The sequence below is a fragment of the Dendrobates tinctorius genome, unplaced genomic scaffold, assembly GCF_039654945.1.
Source record: "Dendrobates tinctorius isolate UK_male_01 unplaced genomic scaffold, ASM3965494v1 ptg000147l, whole genome shotgun sequence".
In the NCBI taxonomy this organism is placed as follows: Eukaryota; Metazoa; Chordata; class Amphibia; order Anura; family Dendrobatidae; genus Dendrobates; species Dendrobates tinctorius.
In genome coordinates, this window is record NW_027361814.1 from 12,092,639 (window position 1) to 12,117,545 (window position 24,907).

General features: G+C 43.2%; 1 protein-coding gene across 4 annotated transcripts in view; it reads left to right on the forward strand.

Moving 5' to 3' along the window:
• Positions 1 to 10,606, forward strand: part of CHST15 (carbohydrate sulfotransferase 15) — a 70,112-nt gene extending 59,506 nt beyond the window's left edge. For 2 of the 4 annotated variants that reach the window (XM_073546427.1, XM_073546426.1), the window contains 5 exons: positions 969 to 1,115; positions 1,198 to 1,354; positions 3,676 to 3,832; positions 7,591 to 7,738; positions 9,978 to 10,606. In XM_073546427.1, coding sequence (XP_073402528.1) covers positions 969 to 1,115; positions 1,198 to 1,354; positions 3,676 to 3,832; positions 7,591 to 7,738; positions 9,978 to 10,165 — 797 coding nt within the window. In that variant the 3' untranslated portion in view covers positions 10,166 to 10,606. Of the gene's footprint in view, positions 1 to 968; positions 1,116 to 1,197; positions 1,355 to 3,675; positions 3,833 to 5,630; positions 5,716 to 7,590; positions 7,739 to 9,977 lie in introns of all 4 variants that reach the window. The other 2 variants (XR_012220425.1, XM_073546428.1) reach the window with 2 other exon arrangements.
• Positions 10,607 to 24,907: the final 14,301 nt, after the last annotated feature.

A 24,907-nucleotide genomic window follows, 5' to 3' on the forward strand; every position in this document is an offset into this window, starting at 1 on the left:
AAGGCGGCCACCTGGTCAACACCTTCTACCTTTTTCAGACACTATCGCCTAGATCTAGCCTCTGCGTCTGACCTGACCTTCGGGAGAAGGGTCCTTCAGGCAGTGGTCCCTCCCTAAGCTACCAATCTCTGAAATTCTCTCCGTGGTGCTGTCATGGGTGAGGGAGAATAGCTTAGTTACTCACCGATAACGGTGTTTCTCGGAACCCATGACAGCACCCGCTTAATTCCCCCCCTTTTCACGTGTGCGGTGAGCACGATTTAATGTGTGTAGAGTGTGTTCTTAGACACGAGGCTTCTCTATAAGTATACAAATTATAATGTTATGTATATACTTTTGTTATTTACTAACCGGGAGACCCTCTGATGCTCTGTAACCAACTGGGGGCGGAGGAGAGGTGCCGCTCTTTTGTCTGTAGGTTCCTGTCCTTGATGGGCGGACCCCCTCTCTCCGTGGTGCTGTCATGGGTTCCGAGAAACACCGTTATCGGTGAGTAACTAAGCTATTATTATTTTTAACTTTTTTAGTGCCCTTCAAAACCTTTTATCATACCCTAGCTGCTTATGAATTGATCTTAACACAGTCATTGGAGTATTTCTATTTGAAACTTTTGGTCATATTTTCAGGAGTAGCCATAAATGTCTGACAGGTGGGAGTTCCTCTGAGACCCTCATACGATGGGAGATTGAGACCACCTGACCCCCTATTCATCAGTCCTGTGAGGAGAGACTTGTGTATCACTTATAGTATATATTATTCGCATATCATCCATATTGTAGTTGGGAATACCCTTTTTTCATGTCTTTTGGGAGAAGGAACATCTGACATGATGGCTCTCGATTTGGAAAACTTTGTGCACCTCTTCTCCTACAACGTGTAGATCCGGAGGTGACGTCTCGCCCAACATTGATAGAATTCGTTCTCTTTATAGAACGTCATTGACTTATCACATATTTTCTGTTTTTAAGGAATTGTGAGATTAAAGGAGCCTTTCCACAAACCATATGCAGTAGAAGATTACCTGGACCTTTTTGACATGGCAGCCCAAAAAATCCAAGATTTTCACAGTGAAAACTTGCTGTCCGATTCTGGTCCGACGGATCAGATCCTCACAGGTAGGAGACTGCAGAAGACCTGGCACAATGATGCTTGTGATCACTACAATAACGATATATATATATATTCTTCTATACATAGGAGAAGCCAGTGCGTCTACGATGTGGGACAACAGTGCCTGGTCTTACTTCTACGACAATGTCACCAACACGGAGCCGCCGGTGCTCATCCAGGACTTCATCCATGCCTTCCAGCCAAGTGCCAAGTTCATTGTCATCCTGCGGGACCCCGTGGAGAGGTTCAACAATTCTTAATTCCATGTTACCTTGTGCGAAGTGTGATATTCTGTTATTATAAAAGCGATTATTGCTTATAAACATCTCACACGGCAAAACTTTTTTTTGGATTTGGGGACAATGCCTTAACTCAACTATCTGATTCTTATTAAAGGGGTATTCTAGGCTAAGTTAAGCAAATTACCACCTGTGAAAACCGGTGGGTATGGACTTTAAACCCCCCCCCAACAATTGCCAGAACAGACTTATGTGTCTATGTTCCAACAGTTATAAGTTGTCTAGACCAGAATAAACCTTTAATGACTGAGGCATTCCCTCATATGAAGAAATTAAAACCTGTTAACACCAGACAGCCTGCATGCTGATGGTTTCTACATCGCAATTGCATTGATTGGAAAGAAATCTAAACACGTCTGTTTTACAGATCTGCTGTTTTCCTTGCATGTATTTATTCATTTCTTTATGTTCTTTATGTTCTCGATATCCCGCTCCATCACTAGTTAAAGGCAATCTGTCAGCAGGTGTTTGCTGTGTAATCCGATAGCAGCACGATGTTGGGGCAGAGACCCTGATTCCAGCGATGTATCACTTACTGGGCTCCTTGTTGTTGTTGTTTCAATAAAAATCAGTGTTTTATCAGCAAGAGATTATCTCTACAGGAGTAGTTGCTTTATCCCTCCTGGTCTATCTTCGCCCCCATCACTGATTGGTAGTTTTCTGGCTATGCACAGTATACAGAGAAAGCGGCCAATCAGTTATTTGGGTGGGGTTACATATAGCTCGGCATTCTGAGCTCTGCTAGTTCTGCAGCAGAGAAAATGGATTCTATCACAACTGCTGCATCCAGTAAACTAAGTGATACATCGCAGTAATCAGGGTCTCTTTCCCTACATCATACTGCTGTCAGATTACATAGAAAAAACCTGCTGACATATTCCCTTGAATTTGGAGGAAGGGAATACAAGTTCTGTTTAGATGTTTTCTGCCAATCATCCAAAAATTCTTCTGAACACAACTGACCGCCAAAGTTTATCATTTTCTTCTCTGAGATCATCACATTATAGTTGTCAGTGCAGTAAATCAGCCGTCAGCAATAGTTTCTCTTGACTTTTTTTGGTTGCTGCATAAGTCAAAACCTTTGCACAGATAAAGCTATTTAGTCTTTGCTATGTGCCGTGTCCAAGGTCCCTGACACTTCATTGAGCTAGGTCAGAAGTTAGGCTTAGCTTACACCAAGGTCACATAAGCTTATAAAGCAAAAATCTGATTTTTATCCAGAAAAAAACAGGCGATTTTCCATCTGTATCTCGTCCGTGTGGCATCCGTTTTTTATACATCAGCACTGAATAAAATCCACAAGACCCAATAGAGTTTCCTTTATTAATAATGACTTGAAGGCATCAACATAAAAAGTAAAAGTACTAATGGCTGCTGATTTACTGCACTGACAACCTCAGAGAAGAAAATGATAACGTTTGGCAGTCAGTTGTGTTTAGATGTATTTTTGGATGAGTTTTATCCCTTGGCAGAGATTTATAATCTATAAACAATTTAGATTTCCTTCCTCCAAATTATAGGAATCTGTCAGCAGTTTTTTTTTACTATGCAATATGACATCCTCATGGTGTAGGGGCAGAGACCCTGATTCCTGCGATGTATCACTTAGCTTACCTGGTGCAGCAGCTATGATAGAATCACAGTTTTCTCTGCTGCAGATCTAGCAGTGCTCAGAATGCTGAGCTGTGTATAACCCCACCCACAGCAGAAAGCCGCCAATCAGTGGTGAGGGCGTGTTTGGACCAGGAGGCACCAGACATCTAGTCCTATAGTGTTAATTCCCTGCTAATAAAACACTGATTTTACTGATACAACGCCACATAGCTAAGTAAGTGAAACATCTCTGGAATCAGGCTCTCTGTCTCTACATCGTGCCGCTTTCAAATTACATAGCAAAAACCTGCTGTCAGATGAACTACTGATGGAGGAGATATTGACAGTGTAAAGAATTTAACAAAATATTGGCATTTAGTGATGTAAAATTAACAAAACAGTAACACAGACATGCTTTTATCTCTTTTCATTCAATGCTATTGCAATCTGGAAACCATCAGCAAGCAGGTCGTCTGGAGTTAACAGGTCTTTATTCCTTCGTATCCGGTTGATTTTTGCACACCCATAGACTTTTTTCTTATTGGGTCTGTATGAACAACCGGTCATCTGCGCTGTTGGGTAACGTTGTGCGTCAGTGTGAATGTGGCCTTACGGGGGGCTGCGGACCTTTCTTCTCCGCTGACTGTGACGCCGCCGTTCTCTCTCCTCGCAGGCTTTATTCCGATTATTTGTACTTCGCTATTGCAAACAAGTCAGCGGAGGATTTTAACGACAAAGTGAACGAGTCTCTGCAGATGTTCGAGAGCTGCCTGCAGGCGTCCTCCCTGCGCTCCTGTGCCTACAATACCACCTTCAGCAACACGCTGCCGGTATGTGGAGCCCCCCGGGGACCCTCTGCGCACACATCCAAGCCCAGCGACATCTGTTGTAATCAGTCCCTGGGGAAGACCACGCATCTGCCGCTGCTTCCAGCCGCTTGGCGGAGCAGGAATGTTCCCTAGATGGGAATACAGCGGTTAATTCTAATATTTCATTAGTGTGACGGTCGGGCTCTGCAGTCTGAGATTGGGATTTATGTTTTTTTTTTCTTTTTTTGGCCTCACTGCTTTGCTGCATCCGGCCGTGCTCTTTATGGCGGCATCTTCTCCAGTGCCGCGTATTGGGGGTGCCCAGCACGGTGGTGGTGGCCAAGTCAGAGGCCTTGGATAGATAAGTTCCTTTTGTTTTAATGAGTTTTTTTTCAGCTTTCTATATCACTGACTATCTTATAAGAATATAGAAGTCTTGAATTATTCACACTGGTCGCCACTCTTTATCGGGGATTTCTAGTTTTGGCATACCCCTGTCCCCTGGATGCAGGGTTTTTTTTTTTTTTTTCTTTAAACCCTGGGTTTTATTCACCCTCCGGCTGGGTCAATCGTTGAGTCTCCACCATTGATCCCGGCGTCTGTTGGGTGTGGTGGCGAAGACTCGCCGCTGGACCCAGGGAGGGTGAGTACAAATCAGTGTGTTTTGTTTTTTAAAACAAACTGCAGCCGGTCAACATAGGTTCTTTGAAACAGGAAAAATTATTTATTACTGCACTGAAATTTCCTGTTTTCTACAGATGACTTTTCATCTGTGTCATAATCATTACAGACAGGATTACTATGTAATGTAACACTGTAAGACAGACTCTGCCATTCACAATAGAAGATATCACAGCTCACGTCTTCCCCCTTCTGTACAATGACTGATAACTCTACAGTAGATAACACAGGATCCACTATTCACAATAGGTGATGTCACAGCTCACCTCCTCCTCCTCTACAATGACCAATTACACCACTATGTACAGTAGACAACACAGGATCCACCATTCCCAATAGGTGATGTCACAGCTCACCTCCACCTCCTGTACAATGTCTAATAACAGCTGTGTATAAGCAGATATCACCTATTGTGAATAGTGGATCCCGTGTTATCTGCTGTATACAGAGCTGTTAGCAATCATTGTAAAGGAGGAGGTGAACTGTAACATCACATATTGTGAACGGTGGATCCTGTGTTGTCACAGGTCACCTTCACCTCCTCTTGTACAATGACTGGTAACACCTCTATATAGAGCAGATAACACTGGATCAGACTCTCTTCTGATGACTACAGCAGCAGGATTGTGGCAGGGAGGGGAAACTTCCCTTTGTCTAGTTATAATTTTAATTTCCTGCTTACAACATTATATTAGGAAATTAATTACTGACAATACAGTTCCCTAATTCCCATGTATGTGAAGTGTATGGATTGCAAAACACATCTACTTCTATGGGGGCAACACTTTCCTTGTTTTGCAAACTTTCTGCCGTTTAGAATGAACCAACCAAACAAACAAGAACGATGCACAATGCCACCTGCATTGGAGGTGATAGTGGCCCCCTGACCTCCTGGGGCCCTGTGCACCTGCACAGCTTGCACCAATGCTATGGAGAAGTAATAGACACCATGTACCTATTTACTGAGGGAACCGATGGGAACGATTCTCCGGACATTGCATTTACGTCAGTGTGTACATTTCTTAATTTTGGGAATTTGTCGGCACCCTGGTAAATCCCTTGCAAACACATAAAGGGAACCAATTGTATAAACTAAGGGGACGATTCATCAAGATATTGTACATCTGTCTTAATCCAGTGTGCGCTGAAGGAACCAGGGACCGGAAGCCATCTCTGCCACTTTGTCATGATCCTTGCTGGATCAGGACTGATAAAAAGCACAGGTAACCTTTTTTTTTTTCTTAAGCTGTGCTTAAGTTTGGTTTTTGCCCCCGGTGGCCATTAGGATTATTGCACTGTGGTGTCGTTTGTTCTAAGTTTGCCCCCGGTGGTGGTGAGCGTCATTGCAATCTGGTTTCTTTAGTTAAGTGCACGTGATTATAATACAGGTGTGATTGCTGGCTCTGCTATAAGAGTCACAGGTGATGCAATCAGTGTTTGGTGATAGTATTCATTTCAACCATCCTTGGTGGAGGAAGGAGCTGGAGAGCGTTCCTTGCAGCACTGTCTTAGCCTTTGGTGTGGAAGGAGTCAGAGGGGATTTCCTTGTAGCTCTGACAGAGCTTGGTGGCAGCGACTCAGGAGGAGAGCTGCATTCTGGTGGTGGACTCTGTTGCCAGGAGCAAGAGCAACAGTAAAGTTAACTGGTGTTTCCCTGTTTGTGTTTTTCCTTAGTGTGTATTAGTACAGCGGTGGGACCAGTGCCTGCGCCACCCAGCTCCCTAGCAAGGGATAGGTGTAGGGTGTGCTAGGGCGACAGGTTCCTGATCGGCGCCCGGTGCGGAACCGGCATAGGGAATGTTAGGAGCGTTAGGGACACTGACTCAGCGGAGTGCAGGAGGTCTCCACGTCACCTTTCCCTATCGCAGGGCCCACCGTTGTAACTGTTTCCCCTTTCCCCGCGTCTTGTTTTAGTTACCGGCCGGCTGGCTGTGTCACACAGGACAGTATCACATGCCGCGTCTTGTTGTTTTAGTTACCAGCCTGCGGGTCGCATCACACAGGACGGGTCATCGTGACACACTTTTGTAGAATAAATTTGAATCACTTTATCTGGTCGTATTCGACCACGTCCCTTCCCATCCAGATGTTTTCAAAAAGTTGCAGAAGCTGGAATAAAAATGCCAAAAGTCGCAAAATTTATGTGCCCAAAATTATAATATATTTTTTAAATTATTTTTAATACATTTTTCACACTTTGTTTTGTAAATTTATGTCACTATATTAAAATAATAATAAAAAAAAAAATTCTTAAAATTCCTACACATATTTTGTGATCTTTACCGAAGACTTTTTTGCAGTCTCATTATCATCACAGGCATGATTACAATAATCTCCATACAGAGCTGACAGTTTATAATATAATATAATTTTTTATTTTATTTATTTTTTAATACACTTTTGACACTTTGTTTTTTTAAATTTAAATGTTACTGTATTCAAATAATAAAAAAAATCCCCAAAATTTTATAATACTCTTTTTAATAATACACATATTTTTCCTGGTCTTTACAAAAGACTTTTCAGCAGTCTCATCTCATTATCATCACAGGCAGGATTACATGACCTCTATACACAGCTGGTAACACAAAATCTACCAATCACAACAGGTAATAGTCACACCTCCCCTCCTTCTCCTTGTGCAGAGGTCACAGAGCAACAATCTCCTATAGAAGTCAATGAACATCTCCCAGACTCTTGTTTCCTGTTGTCCAGATGGATAAATACTATAAATAGATGATCAGACAAGATTGCTGCCCCTATAATTGTATAGAAAATGGAATTTAAAAAAAACCCTACAATCGAAAAATAAAAAAATGTGTTTTGCCGGATCACAGTGGTTACATGCTGATGCCACTAGGGGGAGCGCACGGCATTCAGGTTCCTATAACTTCTATGAGCTGTATAAATGAATGTGCAGTTAGCTCCCCCTGGTGGTGACAAGTTGTACAAAATTGTGGGATAAATGATTTATTACACCATTATTTTGTAGTAATAATGAAAAGTTTTAGCTGTTTTTTATTACTCTGGTGCAGTTTGTTTTTTGTTTTAAATAATTTTACTGATTATTCTACATTCATCTTGTCCCGTTTTCCCAGGTACGTCTTCAGGTGGGTCTCTATGTTGTATATTTATGGGACTGGTTGTCTGTGTTTGATCCGGATCAATTTCTCATACTCCGCCTGGAAGATCACGCAGCGAATATCACGCAGAGCATGAGGCTTGTGTACAGATTCCTAGATCTGGGTGAGTTCTGCGCTTGCTCTAGAAGTGTGCAGCCGTATAGGGGACCGGACACAAACTGCGCCCGATGTAACGTGACGTCAAGATTTATTATTTGTTATTGAGGAAACCAGACCAGACCCCAAAATTAGGAGCCAGAGCTACTAAACTTTGCACTTTTGATTCAAGCTAAACTTATGTAGACTCCGGAGAAGAGTTCCGACCCCAGACCGGCTCCAACAACTGACTCACTCCAAAGTTAGTAGATCCAGCACTAAAATATTAAACTTTTATTTGTATCCAGTTAAAATCCTAAGACCAAAATGGCTTAGAGGAAAAAGTCCCCAAAGAACAATACCGATCAAGGTCGACCATTATTATTTTTTTTTCAGGAGTTTTTCCTCTGATGGATTATGCCATTTTTTGTCCCATGATTTTAACTGGATACAAATAAAAGTTTTCTATTTTATGGAAGAGCTGGATCTGCTGCTGACTTTGGGTTGCCTTTGCCGTGGACTTGAGATCCTGGCACCCGCTGGACAGCTGGGATGATGGTTTCTCTTCTATGAAACAACGAGTTCAGACCCCAGAAAAACCTCCACATTTAATTCAGACGCGTCACCAGCTCATCCAGTGATTTCAATAACAGACCACTGCCTTCACGTTAGTTCACGCCAGCTCTTGCAGTCTTTTAACAGTTCACATCACAGACCACCGTCTTCAATAAATGCAGACCCTAGAACAGCTCCTACAACTACTTCAGACCCCAGGCAAACTCCTCAGGTTCCAGACCATTTTATCATCACTGGCTCAGGCCCCAGACCATCTCCTCTAACTAGCTCAGGCCCCAGACCATCTCCTCCAACTAGCTCAGGCCCCAGACCATCTCCTCCAACTAGCTCAGGCCCCAGACTGTCTCCAACTAGCTCAGGCCCCAGACTGTCTCCTCCAACTAGCTCAGGCCCCAGACTGTCTCCAACTAGCTCAGGCCCCAGACAGTCTCCTCCAACTAGCTCAGGCCCCAGACAGTCTCCTCCAACTAGCTCAGGCCCCAGACAGTCTCCTCCAACTAGCTCAGGCCCCAGACAGTCTCCTCCAACTAGCTCAGGCCCCAGACAGTCTCCTCCAACTAGCTCAGGCTCCAGACCATCTCCTCCCAACTAGCTCAGGCCGTCTCCTCCAACTAGCTCAGGCCAAAGGCCGTCTTCTCTGACTATCTCAGGCCCCAGTCTCCTCCAACTAGCTCAGACCTCAGACCGTCTCCTCCAACTATCTCTGGCCTCAGACCATCTCCTCCATCTATCTCTGGCCCCACACCATCTCCTCCAACTAGCTCAGGCCCCAGACTGTCTCCAACTAGCTCACACCCCAGACCAATTCCCTCAACTATCTACGGCCCCAGACCTTCTCCAACTATCTATGGCCCCAGACCGTCTCCTCCAACTATCTATGGCCCCAGAACGTCTCCTCCAACTAGGTCAGATCCCAGACTGTCTCCTCCAACTATCTCCGGCCCCAGAATGACTCCTCCAACTTACTCCGGCCCCAGACCGTCTCCTCCAACTATCTATGCCCCCAGAATGTCTCCTCCAACTAGCTCAGACCCCAGACCATTTCCCTCAACTATCTCCGGCCCCAGACCACTCCTCCAACTATTTCTGGCCCCAGACTGTCTCCTCCAAACTATCTCCAGCCCCATACTGGCTCCTCCAACTATCTCTGCCTCAGACTGTCTCCTCCAACTATCTCCAGCCCCATACTGGCTCCTCCAACTATCTCTGCCACAGACTGGCTCCTCCAACTATCTCTGCCTCAGACTGTCTCCTCCAACTATCTCTGCCACAGACTGTCTCCTCCAACTATCTCCGGCCCCATACTGTTTCCTCCAACTATCTCTTTCTCAGACTGTCTCCTCCAACTATCTCTTTCTCAGACTGTCTCCTCCAACTATCTCTGCCTCAGACCATCTCCTCCAACTATCTCTGGCCCCCTACTGTCTCCTCCAAGTGGCTCAGATCCCAGAGAAGCTACAACCACTGTTTCAGAGCTCGGACCAGTTCCCGCACTTCTCTCTCTTACAGTAACCTTACACTCCTCTATAGCCGCCTAGAACGTTGGGATTAGGGCAGACAACAGTGAGGAATGTTATTTTCATCTGCACGGCCATGTTTACTCTTGCCAAGATGAGAGCCTGGATAATTCTGAATGAGAATGAATGTAGGAGATCTGAAAATTGCATTTAATAATATTTTCCTACTTTCAGGGCCCTTGAGTGGAGAACAGGAGGCCTCAGTGACGCACAAGCAAGCCTCAAACAGCCGTCGGCCTCAAGACTGCAGCTTGGGTCCTATGCTTCCTCCAACTAGACAGATTCTGATTGATTTCTATCGGCCCTACAACCAGAAGTTGTCTCAGCTACTTGCAGACAGAGCTTATTTGTGGGAGACGTAGTGAGACGATCCACTCAATAACTGATGTATTGATTTTTTTTTTTTCTTCCTCTGCTGCATGACCGGTTGCACATATGGGGAAACTCTGACATCTAGTGGCCTGATGTGGGAATTGCATGCATCAGACAGAAAGGAGCAGCAACCCCCTAGTGTTAACCTGCTGGAATTGCAGTCAAAGAATTGTGCCAAAAATTGCCTATGTGGACGAACACTGATAATACCATCAGTCTCCTTGTAAAGGTGTTACTACTTATCTAATTAATTTCAAAACATATTTTTGGCATAAATGGACTGTTGTGACATAAAGTGCACTGAATACATGGACTAAAAGAATAAAACTGCACTTGTCAGAAAGGGCTCCTGGCAGAATGAAGCTATTCTTAACTCACAGAAACTTATTTTTTCAGGCTTCACATGCAATTAAATTAATATTTAAATTGTGTCCTGTGTTTATTGTATATTGAGCAGGTTGGTTTGTGAGCTGTGGATGGTTTCTAAACAATGCCATTATTACCTACTGACTGTCCGCAGCGTCTGTGAAACATTGGTGTATATATATTACGTCATAAAAGAAGTTCTCTATGGCAGAGGCGAATCTAGGATTTCCTGCACCGAGGGCAAAAATTCAATCCCCCCCCCCCTCTTTATACGCAGCTTTAACAGTTTGAGGAGTCGTCATGTGACCTCTCGTGATTTACATAATCACAGACAAAATTCTCTCAATTTTCAGAGGAAAACTACAAATCCTGCTTCAAGAGAACTGCAAGCAGAATCCAGTCCTGACATTGAGCATATTACTCACTGTTATTATTTGGCATGCTGCAGGGCTTAATTGTAGAATTAATGCTCCTGGCGTAAATACAAACGGAGTAACTAACCCTTGTCAGACGGCACAAAACTTTATTAACGCAGACATGTGTCACGTTATCTGACAAGTTATGGATTTTTAAAGGGAGCCTGTCATATAACATAATGCTATGAACCTGTGTATAGAGCGGTGACTCTAACCACGCACTGCACTGACTGACAGCCGGCTCAACAGTGTATCTGTGATGATCCTGCTGTCAGTGCTCGGTTACAGCCGCCACCCTTTATGCACAGAGTGGTGACTGAATGAAACCATTTCGGCGCCATCCTTATGACCGAGAGGACAAGCCTGCTGGGAGGAATAAAGTTCATTTAATCCGGGCAGCGGGGCTCTCGGTGCAGCAGCCGCGCGCTGTCAGAACACCAGTAACCTGCAGATTAACCCTATATCTGCAGGTTCATAGTGTAATTTTGCATGACAGATTCCCTGTAAATGTGTACAGGATGAGAAACAATAACCACACAGCAATACATCATCAGAACTACCAACAGTACAGAAATACAGCACCAGAACCACCTACAGTACAGAAATACAGCACCAGAACCACCTACAGTACAGAAATACATCATCAGAACTACCAACAGTACAGAAATACAGCACCAGAACCACCTACAGTACAGAAATACAGCATCAGAACCACCTACTGTACAGAAATACATCATCAGAACCACCTACAGTATAGAAATACAGCATCAGAACTACCAACAGTACAGAAATACAGCACCAGAACCACCTACTGTACAGAAATACAGCACCAGAACCTCCTACAGTACAGAAGTACTGCACCAGAACCACCTACAGTACAGAAATACAGCACCAGAACCACCTACAGTACAGAAATACAGCATCAGAACCACCTACTGTACAGAAATACATCATCAGAACCACCTACAGTATAGAAATACAGCATCAGAACTACCAACAGTACAAAAATACAGCACCAGAACCACCTACTGTACAGAAATACAGCACCAGAACCACCTACAGTACAGAAGTACTGCACCAGAACCACCTACAGTACAGAAATACAGCATCAGAACTACCAACAGTACAGAAATACAGCACCAGAACCACCTACAGTACAGAAATACAGCACCAGAACCACCTACAGTACAGAAATACAGCACCAGAACCGCCTACAGTACAGAAATACATCATCAGAACTGCCAACAGTACAGAAATACAGCACCAGAACCACCTACAGTACAGAAATACAGCATCAGAACCACCTACAGTACAGAAATACAGCACCAGAACCACCTACAGTACAGAAATACAGCACCAGGACCACCTACAGTACAGAAATACAGCACCAGAACCACCTACAGTACAGAAATACAGCACCAGAACCGCCTACAGTACAGAAATACATCATCAGAACTGCCAACAGTACAGAAATACAGCACCAGAACCACCTACAGTACAGAAATACAGCATCAGAACCACCTACAGTACAGAAATACAGCACCAGAACCACCTACAGTACAGAAATACAGCACCAGGACCACCTACAGTACAGAAATACAGCATCAGAACCACCTAAAGTACAGAAATACATCATCAGAACTACCAACAGTACAGAAATACAGCACCAGAACCACCTACAGTACAGAAATACAGCATCAGAACCACCTACAGTACAGAAATACAGCATCATAACTACCAAAAGTACAGAAATACAGCACCAGAACCACCTACAGTACAGAAATACAGCATCAGAACCACCTACAGTACAGAAATACAGCACCAGAACCACAAAGAATACACAAAGAAAATGGGAGACATTTATTAGCATCCTGAATAGGACCTGTGCACAATATATACCGTATGGGAATAAACATGCGAGAAATAGGAGGAAACCACTATGGCTAAATAGAGCTGTAAGGGGCGCAATAAGAGATAAAAATAAAGCATTTAGAGAATTAAAGCAAGTAGGTAGTGATGAGGCATTAAATAAATACAGAAGATTAAATAAATTCTGTAAAAAGCAAATCAAGACAGCAAAGATTGAGACAGAGAGACTCATTGCCAGAGAAAGTAAAAATAATCCCAAAATATTCTTTAACTACATAAATAGTAAGAAGCTAAAAAATGATAGTGTTGGTCCCCTTAAAAATAGTCTGGGTGAAATGGTGGATGAGGATGAGGAAAAAGCCAATATGCTAAATGACTTTTTTTCAACAGTATTTACACAAGAAAATCCCATGACGGATAACATGATCAGGGATAAAAATTCTCCATTAAATGTCACCTGCTTAACCCAGCAGGAAGTACGGCGGCGTCTACAAATCACTAAAATTGACAAATCCCCGGGCCCGGATGGAATACACCCCCGAGTACTGCAGGAATTAAGCACAGTCATAGATAGACCACTATTTTTAATCTTTAAAGATTCCATAATAACGGTCTGTACCACAGGACTGGCGTATAGCAAATGTGGTGCCAATATTCAAAAAGGGGACAAAAACTGAACTTGGAAATTATAGGCCAGTAAGTTTAACCTCAACTGTGGGTAAAATCCTGGAGGGTTTTCTAAGAGATACTATACTGGAGTATCTGGAGAAGAATAACCTTATGACCCAATATCAACATGGGTTTACAAGGGACCGTTCCTGTCAGACTAATCTGATAAGCTTTTATGAAGAGGTAAGTTCCGGACTGGACCAAGGGAATGCAGTGGACGTGGTGTACATGGACTTTTCAAAAGCTTTTGATACAGTGCCACACAAAAGGTTGATACATAAAATGAGAACAATGGGGATAGGGGAAAATATGTGTAGGTGGGTTAAGAGCTGGCTCAGGGATAGGAAACAAAGGGTGGTTATTAATGGAGCACACTCGGACTGGGTCACGGTTAGCAGTGGGGTACCACAGGGGTCAGTTTTGGGCCCGCTTCTTTTTAACATATTTATTAATGACCTTGTAGGGGGCATAGAGAGTAGAATTTCAATATTTGCAGATGACACTAAACTCTGCAGGGTAATTAATACAGAGGAGGACAATTTTATATTACAGGAGGATTTATGTAAACTAGAAGCTTGGGCTGATAAATGGCAAATGAGCTTTAATTGGGAAAAATGTAAGGTCATGCACTTGGGTAGAACGAACAAGTTGTATAATTATGTGCTTAATTGTAAAACACTGGGCAAAACAGTCACTGAAAAAGACCTGGGTGTATGGGTGGACGACAAACTCACATTTAGTGGCCAGAGTCAAGCAGCTGCTGCAAAGGCAAATAAAATAATGGGATGCATTAAAAGAGGCATAGATGCTCATGAGGAGAACATAATTTTACCTCTATATAAGTCACTAGTGCGACCACACTTAGAATACTGTGTACAGTTCTGGTCTCCGGTGTATAAGAAAGACATAGCTGAACTGGAGCGGGTGCAGAGAAGAGCGACCAAGGTTATTAAGGAACTAGGGGGTCTGCAATACCAAGACAGGTTATTACACTTGGGGTTATTTAGTTTGGAGAATCGAAGGCTTAGGGGTGATCTTATTACAATGTATAAATATATGTGGGGACAATACAAAGACCTTTCTAATGATCTTTTTACTCTTAGACCTGTGACGGGTACAAGGGGGCATCCACTACGTCTGAAGGAAAGAAGGTTTAAGCATACTCACAGACGCAGATTCTTTACTGTAAGAGCAGTGAGACTATGGAACTCTCTGCCATATGATGTTGTAATGAGTGATTCACTACTAAAATTTAAGAAGGGACTGGATGCCTTTCTTGAAAAGTATAATATTACAGGGTATATACACTAGTTTCCTTAATATTGCGTTGATCCAGGGAGCTAGTCTGATTGCCGTATGTGGAGTCGGGAAGGAATTTTTTCCCCCAATGTGAAGCTTACTGTTGCCACATGGGTTTTTTTTGCCTTCCTCTGGATCAACATGTTAGGGCAAGTTAGGATAGGATGGGTTGAACTAGATGGACTTAAAGTCTCCCTTCAACCTTAATAACTATGTTACTATGTTACAACATACATACATGCCCCCTTCCCATACTGTTTCTGCATACATGACCCGCCTCCTCCTTCCCTCTAGATAAGTCACAGCCCATGGTTTGTGCACCGTGTGCAATGTTCTATAGATGCATGCCGTATAGGCTGTATTGATGAATTCTGCTACTTATACAAAGTTTTTGATCCTAATTTGTCTCTGGATTTGAAACAACTGACTGCAGCAGAAGTTATCCCCATCCGCTCTGTCTGTAATGGGAGAACAGACATAATACAGCATACATTCTTCAAGAAACCTCATTGTCAATTATTTTTTGTGGAACGAGTTGACATTTTTATTGGTACCATTTTCGGGCACAAAAAACAGCATTTCATGAATTTCGTTTGGGGGGCGATTACACCGCTCCGCGTGTGGTAAAATTGATAAAGCGGTTTTATTCTTCGGGTCAGTATGATTACAGCGATACCTCACTTATATCATTTTTTTATGTTTTGACGCTTTTATACAATAAAAACAATCTTATATAAATTGTATAAATTATTTTATATCATTATTTTTGCATCGCTTTATTCTGCAAGCTATAACTTTTTATTTTCGCTGATGCTGTTTGGCGGCTCATTTTTTGCAGGACAAGATGACGTTTTCAGCGGTACCATATTTATTTATATCCGTCTTTTCGATTGCGTGTTATTCCACTTTTTGTTCTGTGGTATGATGATAAAGCATTGCTTTTTTGCCTTTTTTTCTTTTGAAAGGGTTCACTAAAGGGGTTAACTAATGGGACAGTTTTATAGGGCGGGTCGTTACGGACGCGAAGATACTAAATATGTGTACTTTTATTGTTTTGGGGTTTTTTTTTACATAAAGAAATGTATTTATTGGGGAATATTTTTTTTCTTTAGGAATTTTTCAAAAATATTTTTACACTTATTTTTTTTTTTCACTTTTTTTTTTTTTCCCAGGGTGGGACATCACTGTATTTTATCAGATCGCTGATCTGACACTTTGCACAGCATTGTGTCAGATCAGCGATCTGATAGGCAGTGTAGGAGGCTTCTCAGCGCCTGCTCTCAGCAGGCACTGAGAAAGCTGCCTCCCTGCAGGACCCTGAAGGCCCCCGCGGCCATCTTGGATCCAGAGTCCTGCAGGATGGAGGCCCTCGGAACAACGCAATCACATCGCGTTCTGAGGGTCTCAGGGAAGCACGCAGGGAGCCCCCTCCCTGCACGATTCTTCCCTATGCCACCGGAACACTGTGATCATGTTTGATCGCAGTGTGCTGGAGGTTAAAGTGTCGGGAGCTGTCCCTGATCGCTCCTGGCACATAGTGCCGGGTGTCAGCTGTGATAATCAGTTGACACCCGGCCGCGATCAGCTGCGCTCCCCCCGTGAGCGCAGCTGATCGCGATGACATACTATCCCGTCCACAGTCATACTGGCCCGGGTCACCTGGACGAGATAGTACGTCATATGTCATAAAGGGGATAAACACTTTGATGTACAATCATAGCCGAAAGTGCTGGCAGCCTTGAAATTGTTCCAGACAATGAAGTATTTCTCCCAGAACATTATTGACGTGCGAGACTCGTCCAAGTTTCTCGCAAGTCTGACCCCGGCGTTACACATGTTTTGTTATACACATGTTTATTTCCTTTGTGTATTGGAACAGCGTGAAAGAAAGCTAATTTTACATAATTTCACACAAAACCCCTAAAATGGTCCAGGCAAAATTGTTGCCACCCTCAAGTTAATATTTGGTTGCACACCCTTTGGAATAAATAACTGCAATCAATCGCTTCCTATAACCACCACCAAGTTTCTTACACCTCTCAACTGGAATTTTTGAGCACTCTTCTTTTTCTAACTGCTCCAGGTCTCTCATATTTCACCTCCCAACTTTAATTTCAAGATCTCTCCACAGGTGTTCACTGGGATTTGGATCTGGACTCATTGCTGGCCACTTCAGAACTCTCCAGCGCTTTGTTTCCATCCATTTTTGGGGGTTTCTTGAAGTATATTTGGGGTCATTTTGCTGCTGGAAGATCCATGACCTAGGATGCAAACTGAGATTTCTGACACTGGGCACTACATTGTCACCCAAAATCTTTTGATAATCGTCAGATTTCATGATGCCTTGCAAATAATCACAGCACCCAGTGCCAGAGGCAGCAAAACAACTTAAAAACATTGTTGAACCTCCACCATATTTGACTGTAGGTACTGTGTTCTTTTGTTTGTAGGCCTCATTCCGTTTTCAGTTAACAGTAGAATGATGTGCTTTACCAAAAAGCTCTAGCTTTGTCTCACCTGTCATTCATTGAAATGTTGACAGATAGTTCATGCTGACACTGATGCACTCTGAGCCAGCAGCTTCTTTGGAACTTGATTGAGGCTGCTTATGCACCATCCAGATTATGCTGCGTTGCAATCTGTCATCAATTTATCTCTGCTGTCCACATCCAGGGAGATTAGCTACAGTGCAATGGGTTGTAAACTTCCCGACTGTGTTGCGCACTGTACAGAAAGGAACATCAAGATTTCTGGAGATGGACTTGTAACCTTTAGATTGTTGATATTTTTCAACAATTTTAATTCTCAAGTCCTCAGACGGTTCTCTTCTCTTTCTGTTCTCTGTGCTTAATGTGGCACACACAGGCACACAATGCAAAGAATGAGTAAACTCCCCATTTTATCTGGTTTCAGGTGTGATTTTCACATTGCCCACACCTGTTACTTGCCACAGGTGAGTTTAAATGAGCATCACATGCTTGAAACAAACTTGTTCATCCACAATTTTGGAAATATGCCAACAATTTTGTCCATTCTTGTTTTTTTTTTTATGAAATTATGTCCAATTTTCCTTTTTTCTCATTTTTTTGTGTTGTTCCAATACACACAAAGGAAATAAACATGTGTATAACAAAATGTGTGTAATTGCAATAATTTTATTGGAGAAATATTTAATTTTCTGGAAAAAATTTTTACGGGTGCCAACACTTTTGGTTATGACTGTATCTTCTCCAAAGTTTTTAAATTTGGTATTGTCATAATTGACCCGTAGAATAAAATACCATGTCATTTATATTACAGCACATCCAAAAAACTACAGTGGAATCCCCCTCCTAAAAATATATGTAATAGCGTACAGACATCCCGAATCAATACCAGATCGATCAAGATCAGCTCTTTGACAATTTCCTTGAAGACTACGTTTCCATGATGAGCTTTTGGTGAGTTTATGATGTTGCAGATAAAACCTCACCAAAAACTCATCGAGGCAACATAGCCTTAAGCAATTTCTTCCACTACATTATGTATATAATACTAATCTATTGTCTATTTTTCATGTTCTGTCGTTCATTTTCTATAATCAAAATAGTAACTTTCTGAGACAACTTTGCAAAGCCAACAATGGTAAATACATGTGGACTTGCAGTACCCCGAGTGACCACTAGGTGCTGCACAGACACTTTCACTGAAGCCTCCATTGTACAATGTAATTGTTGCCTCCCAGTAGCAGGGAAATAGTAAATGTTAGTTTTTTTGCTTGTGCTAGACGATAATTACATGCTTTGTTCCACGTTAGTAATTGCTTGAATAGCCATGGAATGGGAAAAGTTCTTATTAAATTATCTCTATTGGATTATGGCTGTTCTTAATGGCCTGTCACACTAAGCGATATCGCTAGTGATATCGCTAAAACGTCACTGGTTTTGTGACGTTATAGCGATATTGCTAGCGATATCGCTGTGTCTGATATTTACCTCCGACCGGCTCCCCCCCCACTGATTATCGCTGATCGCGCGAGAACGTCCTGGACCGTTTCTCGTTGTCAGCTTCCGGCTGTGGCGACACGGGCACGCGGGCGGGAGGACATCAGGATCGCCTCGTCTGACAGGTAAGTAGCGACCCCCGACCCTGCTATGTCGCTGGTGAGATCTGCATGTGTGGCAGCTCACTAGTGACCACTTAGCGATGCACCAGTGATCCTGACCGCGTCATATCGCTGGTCGGGATCATTGGTGCATCGCTAAGTGTGACAGTACCTTTAGTTTAAGTTTAAATTTTTAGAAAATGCAAGTTTTTTGCAGCAGAATGGAGTTGCAAGTGTTGCTCGCTTCCCGTGTCCTTGTCTATTGTTTTTGAAATAGTGGAAAGTGCGTTCTTTCAAGTGACATTTGTATTATAATAAACCTAAAGAACGCCAAAGAATGAATCCCTGACATTACCTGGACCATTGGCCCTGGCACTATGCACTTAAAGGGACTGATTTACTACTCATGTGCAATATGCATCCTTTGACCTGACAGTATAAAAATGCATTAAATTTATCACAGACTTTCATACAGGATAATACATTTGGTTTGTCTTTATCTTTATAAAACCTTGGTCTAACTTTCTCCTTTGGCTTTCTTTGGAAATCATAGACCCTGAACTGCAGTGATCACCGAGGTGATCGCAGCCTCAGTGATCGGTAGTAACCTTGATGACGTCACCGCTGGTCACTGAGGCTGCACTTGCAGCAGTTCAGTCACCAGTGGTTCTCAGCCTGGACGGTCGCATCTTGGCACTGTCCAGGTTGAAAACTATCCCCAGACATGGATTACGGATTGGGACAGAACGTCGGATAGGTGAGGGATATGGTTGTTTTTTATTTTTGTTTTATTACAGAGAACAAGGGCTTCATTGGAATGGTTGTTAGCTGAGTATAACTGTGTTTGTTATTTTTAAATAAAAAAGTAAAAGTGTGTTTTATTTAAAATAAAAGACTTTATACTGGCTGTGTGTTTATTTACAATACAACTCTAGGATTAGTAATGGATAGGTGTCTTAAAGACGCCTCTCCATTACTAATCTGTGGGCTTGATATCACCAGACAATACAAAGGAGACTTCAACCCCACAAATATGAATCCCACTTGCCACCGCTACAGGGCAAGTGGGAAGAGCCGGGCAAAACACCAAAATCGGCGCATCCAATAGATGTGCCTCTTCTGGGGCGGCTGCAGGCTGCTATTTTTAGGTTTGGGGGGCTAATATCCATAGCTCTTTACCAGCCTGAGAATATCTGTCCCCAGCTGTCTGCTTTAGCTTGGCTGGTTGTCAAAAAAGGGGACCCCATGATGTTTTTTAAAATAATTAAAAAATATGGCGTGGTGACCCCTCTATTCTTGATAACCAGCCTTGCTAATGCTGGCAGCTGAGGGTTGCAGCCCCCAGCTGTCAATTTTGCCTGACTGGTTATTAGAAATACAGGGAACTCATGCCTTTTTTTAAAATTATTTAAAGCGTAGGTGCCGGCTGATGAATACAACCAGCAGCCACTCCTGCTCTCACTGTTATTAGCGGCAGTAGTCCCATTAGCTGACGTCAGTGACAGGAGATAAACTTTATACCTCCAATCACACCTGCGGACTCAGTGTCATTTGACAGTGTGGGGACCACGGCTGTCTGACCGGCACACACTGTCATGCACATGACAACGCAAAAAACACCCGATATTCTGGAGGCCGAACCCAAACGGTAACACGGACTTCCTGGTGAAGTCCGTGTTCGGTGTCTGTGCTCGAACAGTAGGTGTTTGGTATGGACACCTGAACTTTACTGTTCGGGTTCACCCATCTCAAATCTGTAAAATAAAAGAAGCAATATAGAAATGCATGTACAATACAATAAATATCTCAGAATATTTTTAAGCTTTATCCTGTAAAGTAATGCACTTTGTATAATAGTATTCCATAATTAATAGGATTGTATAATGATACATGCAATATATAAAGCTGAGGGATGAGTTGGGTAATATACAGGTGCTTCTCACAAAATTAGAATATCATCAAAACGTTAATTTATTTTAGTTCCTCAATAAAAAGTGAAACTCATATTATATAGAGTCATTACACACAGAGTGATCTATTTCACGTGTTTATTTCTGTTAATGTTGATGATCATGGCTTACAGCCAATGAAAACCCAAAAGTCATTATCTCAGTAAATTAGAATATTTAACAAAAAACACCTGCAAAGGCTTCCTAAGCGTTTAAAAGGGTCCCTTAGTCTGTTTCAGTAGCTCCACAATCATGGGGAAGACTTGACAGATGTCCAGAAGGCAGTCATGGACACACTCCACAAGGAGGGTGAGCCACAAAAGGTCATTGCTAAAGAAGCCGGCTGTTCACAGAGTGCTGTATCCAGGCATATTAATGGAAAGTTGAGTGGAAAGAAAAAGTGTGGCAGAAAAAGGAGCACAAGCAACCGGGATAACCGCAGCTTTGAATGGATTGTTAATAAAAGGCCATTCAAAAATTTTTTGGAGATTCGTAAGGAGTGGACTGCTGCTGGAGTCATTGCTTCAAGAGCCACCACACACAGATGTGTCCAGGACATGGGCAACAAGTGTCTCATTCCTTGTGTCAGCCACTCATGACCAATAGACAACGCCAGAAGTGTCTTACCTGGGCCAAGGAGAAAAAGAACTGGACTGTGGCTCAGTGGTAAGGTGCTGGTTTTAGATTAAAGTAAATTTTGCATTTCATTTGGAAATCAAGGTCCCAGAGTCGAGAGGAAGAGTGGAGAGGCCACAATCCAAGCTGCTGGAGGTCTACTGTGAAGTTTCTACAATCAGTGATGGTTTGGGGAGCCATGTCATCTGCTGGTGTAGGTCCACTGTGTTTTATCAAGACCAAAGTCTGCGCAGCCGTCTACCAGGAAATTTTAGAGCACTTCATGCTTCCCGCTGCTGACAAGCTTTTCGGAGATGGAAATGTAATTCTCCAGCAGGACCTGGCACCTGTTCACACTGCCAAATGTACCAATACCTGGTTTAGAAACAGCAGTATCACTGTGCTTGATTGGCAGCAAACTCGTCTGACCTTAACCCCATAGAGAATCAACGGTTTATTGTCAAGAGGAAGATGAGAGACACCAGACCTAACAATGCAGACGAGCTGAAGGCTGTGATCAAAGCAACCTGGGCTTCCATAACCCCTCAGCAGTGCCACAGGCTGATCGCCTCCGTGCCACACCGCATTGATGCAGTAATTGATGGAAAAGGATCCCCGACCAAGTATTGAGTGCATTTACTGAACATACATTTCAGTAGGCCAACATTTTGGATTTTAAAATCATTTTTCAAGCCGGTGTTATAAAGTATTCTAATTTACTGAGATAATGACTCTTGGGTTTTCATTGGCTGTAAGCCATAATCATCAACATTAACAGAAATAAACACATGAAACAGATCACTCTGTAATGACTCTATATAATATATGAGATTCACTTTTTGTATTGAAGAACTGAAATAAATTAACTTTTGATAATATTCTAACATTGTGAGCAGCACCTGTAGATCTCTATAAGTAAAGATATGAATTCTTCCAGAAAGCACATGTTTTTCATATGTGCTGCATGCTTCTATTACGTCAGTGGTTGTAGATCAGCACTTTCGGCTGTGCAGGGTGAGGCCGTGACTCCTTGTCCTGCACTTACACTCGCTGCATTTGTTGATTATCATATTCTGGCATCTGTTTAAAGGGATTTTTCAAGCACTCATCTGTGTCCCCCCCTGGCTCTGTGCTGTGCTTTCATCTTCTTTCTACTTTCAAAGAATGTGCAGGAAAGTCATCCAAGTCTTCTGAGATCGTGTCAGCGCGCAGAAAAGGCTCCTTGTGTTTCCAGTATGGTTCAGGATTTTGCATCCCAAAACCTTGGTCACACAATACGTCTTAGAGGATCCGTCACCTCTCCTGTCACTTTTGTTTTAGTAATTATATTCCTTATGAAAAAACAAACAATCTTCAACCATCTTTTCTTAGGCTGAGTTCACACGTGGCGTTTTTTTCGCGTTTCCGCGGCGGTTTTAACGCGAAAAATAAGCATCCCATGCATTCCTATGGGATTCCGCAATGCTGTGCTAATGCTGCGGTTTCTACCGCGGCGGAATCGCTTCGCGGTAAAATCCGCAGCATGCTCATTAATTTGGCGGAATCGCGGCGATCCCGCACCCATAGGAATGCATTGTTCCGCTTACTTCCCGCATGTGGCTGTGCACACCATGCGGAAAGTAAGCAGAACAATTGCGGATGGTACCCACGGTCCTGAGGAGAGGAGACTGTCCTCCGGGCTTTGGGTACCATATCCCTGTAAAAAATAGAATTTAAAATAAAAAATATTGTTATTCTCACCTTCCGAAGTCCCGCGCAGCATTCCCGCCTCTCTCCACGCTCTCGTTCCCAGTAAACCTTGGCAAAAATGCCCGCGATGGCGTCCGTTCTCGCGGGAGCGCGAAGTCTCGCGGTCATTCGCGCGACGTCATCGCGAATTACCGCGAGACATCGCGATCCCGCGAGAACGGACGTCATCGTGGGCATTTTCGCAAAGGATTACTGGGAACGGCTGCGCGGGACGTCGGAAGGTAAGAATAACACCATTTTTTATTTTTTTTTACATTTTATCTTTTACTACTGATGCATAGGCGGCCTCAGTAGTAAAAAGTTGGTCACACTCGTTAAACACTATGTTTGACGAGTGTGACCAACTTGTCAATCAGTTCTCCAAGCGATGCTACAGATCGCCTGGAAAACGCTAGCATTTTGCAAGCTAATTACGCTTGCAAAATGCTAGTTTTTCCGCGGGAAAATCGCGGGAATTTAAAATGCGATTTTCCCGCGGAATGGAATTCCGGAATTCTCGCGGTAATTTCCGCGAGAGTTCCGGTACGTGTGCACTTAGCCTTAAAGTCAAGGACAAAGATATTGATGCCTAAGATAGGTCGTTAATATTATATCTGTGGGGGTTCGAGATCCAGCAGCCTCACCTCTCAGCTGCGTGCAGCTCCTGCGGTGTACAGATCTGGAACATCACAGCTACGTGCAATGTGTAGTGGCCGTTCAGGGGTACTGCAGCTCAGCTTCCGTTCACTTAAATAGGGGCTTAGCTGCAGTATGTAGATCATAGAAAGCTGAATAAAGTAATAAATTGATATCTGCGATCCGATGTCCTATTCCAGAGTAAGGCTAAGTTCACACTTGCGGATGGCTGCGTATTTCTTCCCTTAGCTCTGCCTACTTCTGCATGCATCCTGAATACCTATCTTTAACATCGGGTACACAGGGACATGCGTTGTATGCGGATGCATCCGCATGCGGCATTTTGACGTGCCCGCCGACCACGCAAGGCACGCCGCCATCACTGCAACTTGGTAGGTCACTACTATGGATGTTTCTTTGAATCTTGTAGCACAACTCTGACAATTTCTATGTATGGGACTATTTTTTTAATTAAGGCTGCTAGTACAATTTATAATTACATGGAATCCATGAATATAATGATACAATAATCCTTACCTGCCCAGTGTTGCTGTCATTTTTGTAGTTCAATTGGGCTCATGACTTTGCACTATTGGTGTTGGGCGTCAGATTCCTGCAGCAGCTCAACAGGAATCCAGAGCCTCACATTCTGCAGTCTCCCATTATCTTTCAACCGCAGAAGAGATTACTTAGCAATCTCAGTGTCCCAGACGCTCTGTCCAGTCCTGCTCTGTGGGTCTGGCAGTTGCTGCCACCTTTGGGTCAGCAATAGCAATGCAGGCTGCTCAGCAGCAAATCGCTCCAGAGGCTAAGTCCCTCCGTCGCTCTACTGGGCATGCTCACGAGACGATCTCCCATTTGAGATCAGGAGTCACATGCCCAGGTGCTCCTCGTGATCTGATTGGTCCATCTCTGGGATCTGGAAGCTTCCAGAAGGTCCCGGCTTTAAATTGTTTGCATGGCCGCTCGGCCATGCGCTAGTATAGACTCTAATTGCTACTGTGTGTATGGTGATGGATGTATGGACTGCAAATGACTCATTAAGGTTCCCCTCCCTCTGATATTACGAGTGCGTTTAGGGGTCTAGTTATAGAGTCAGCG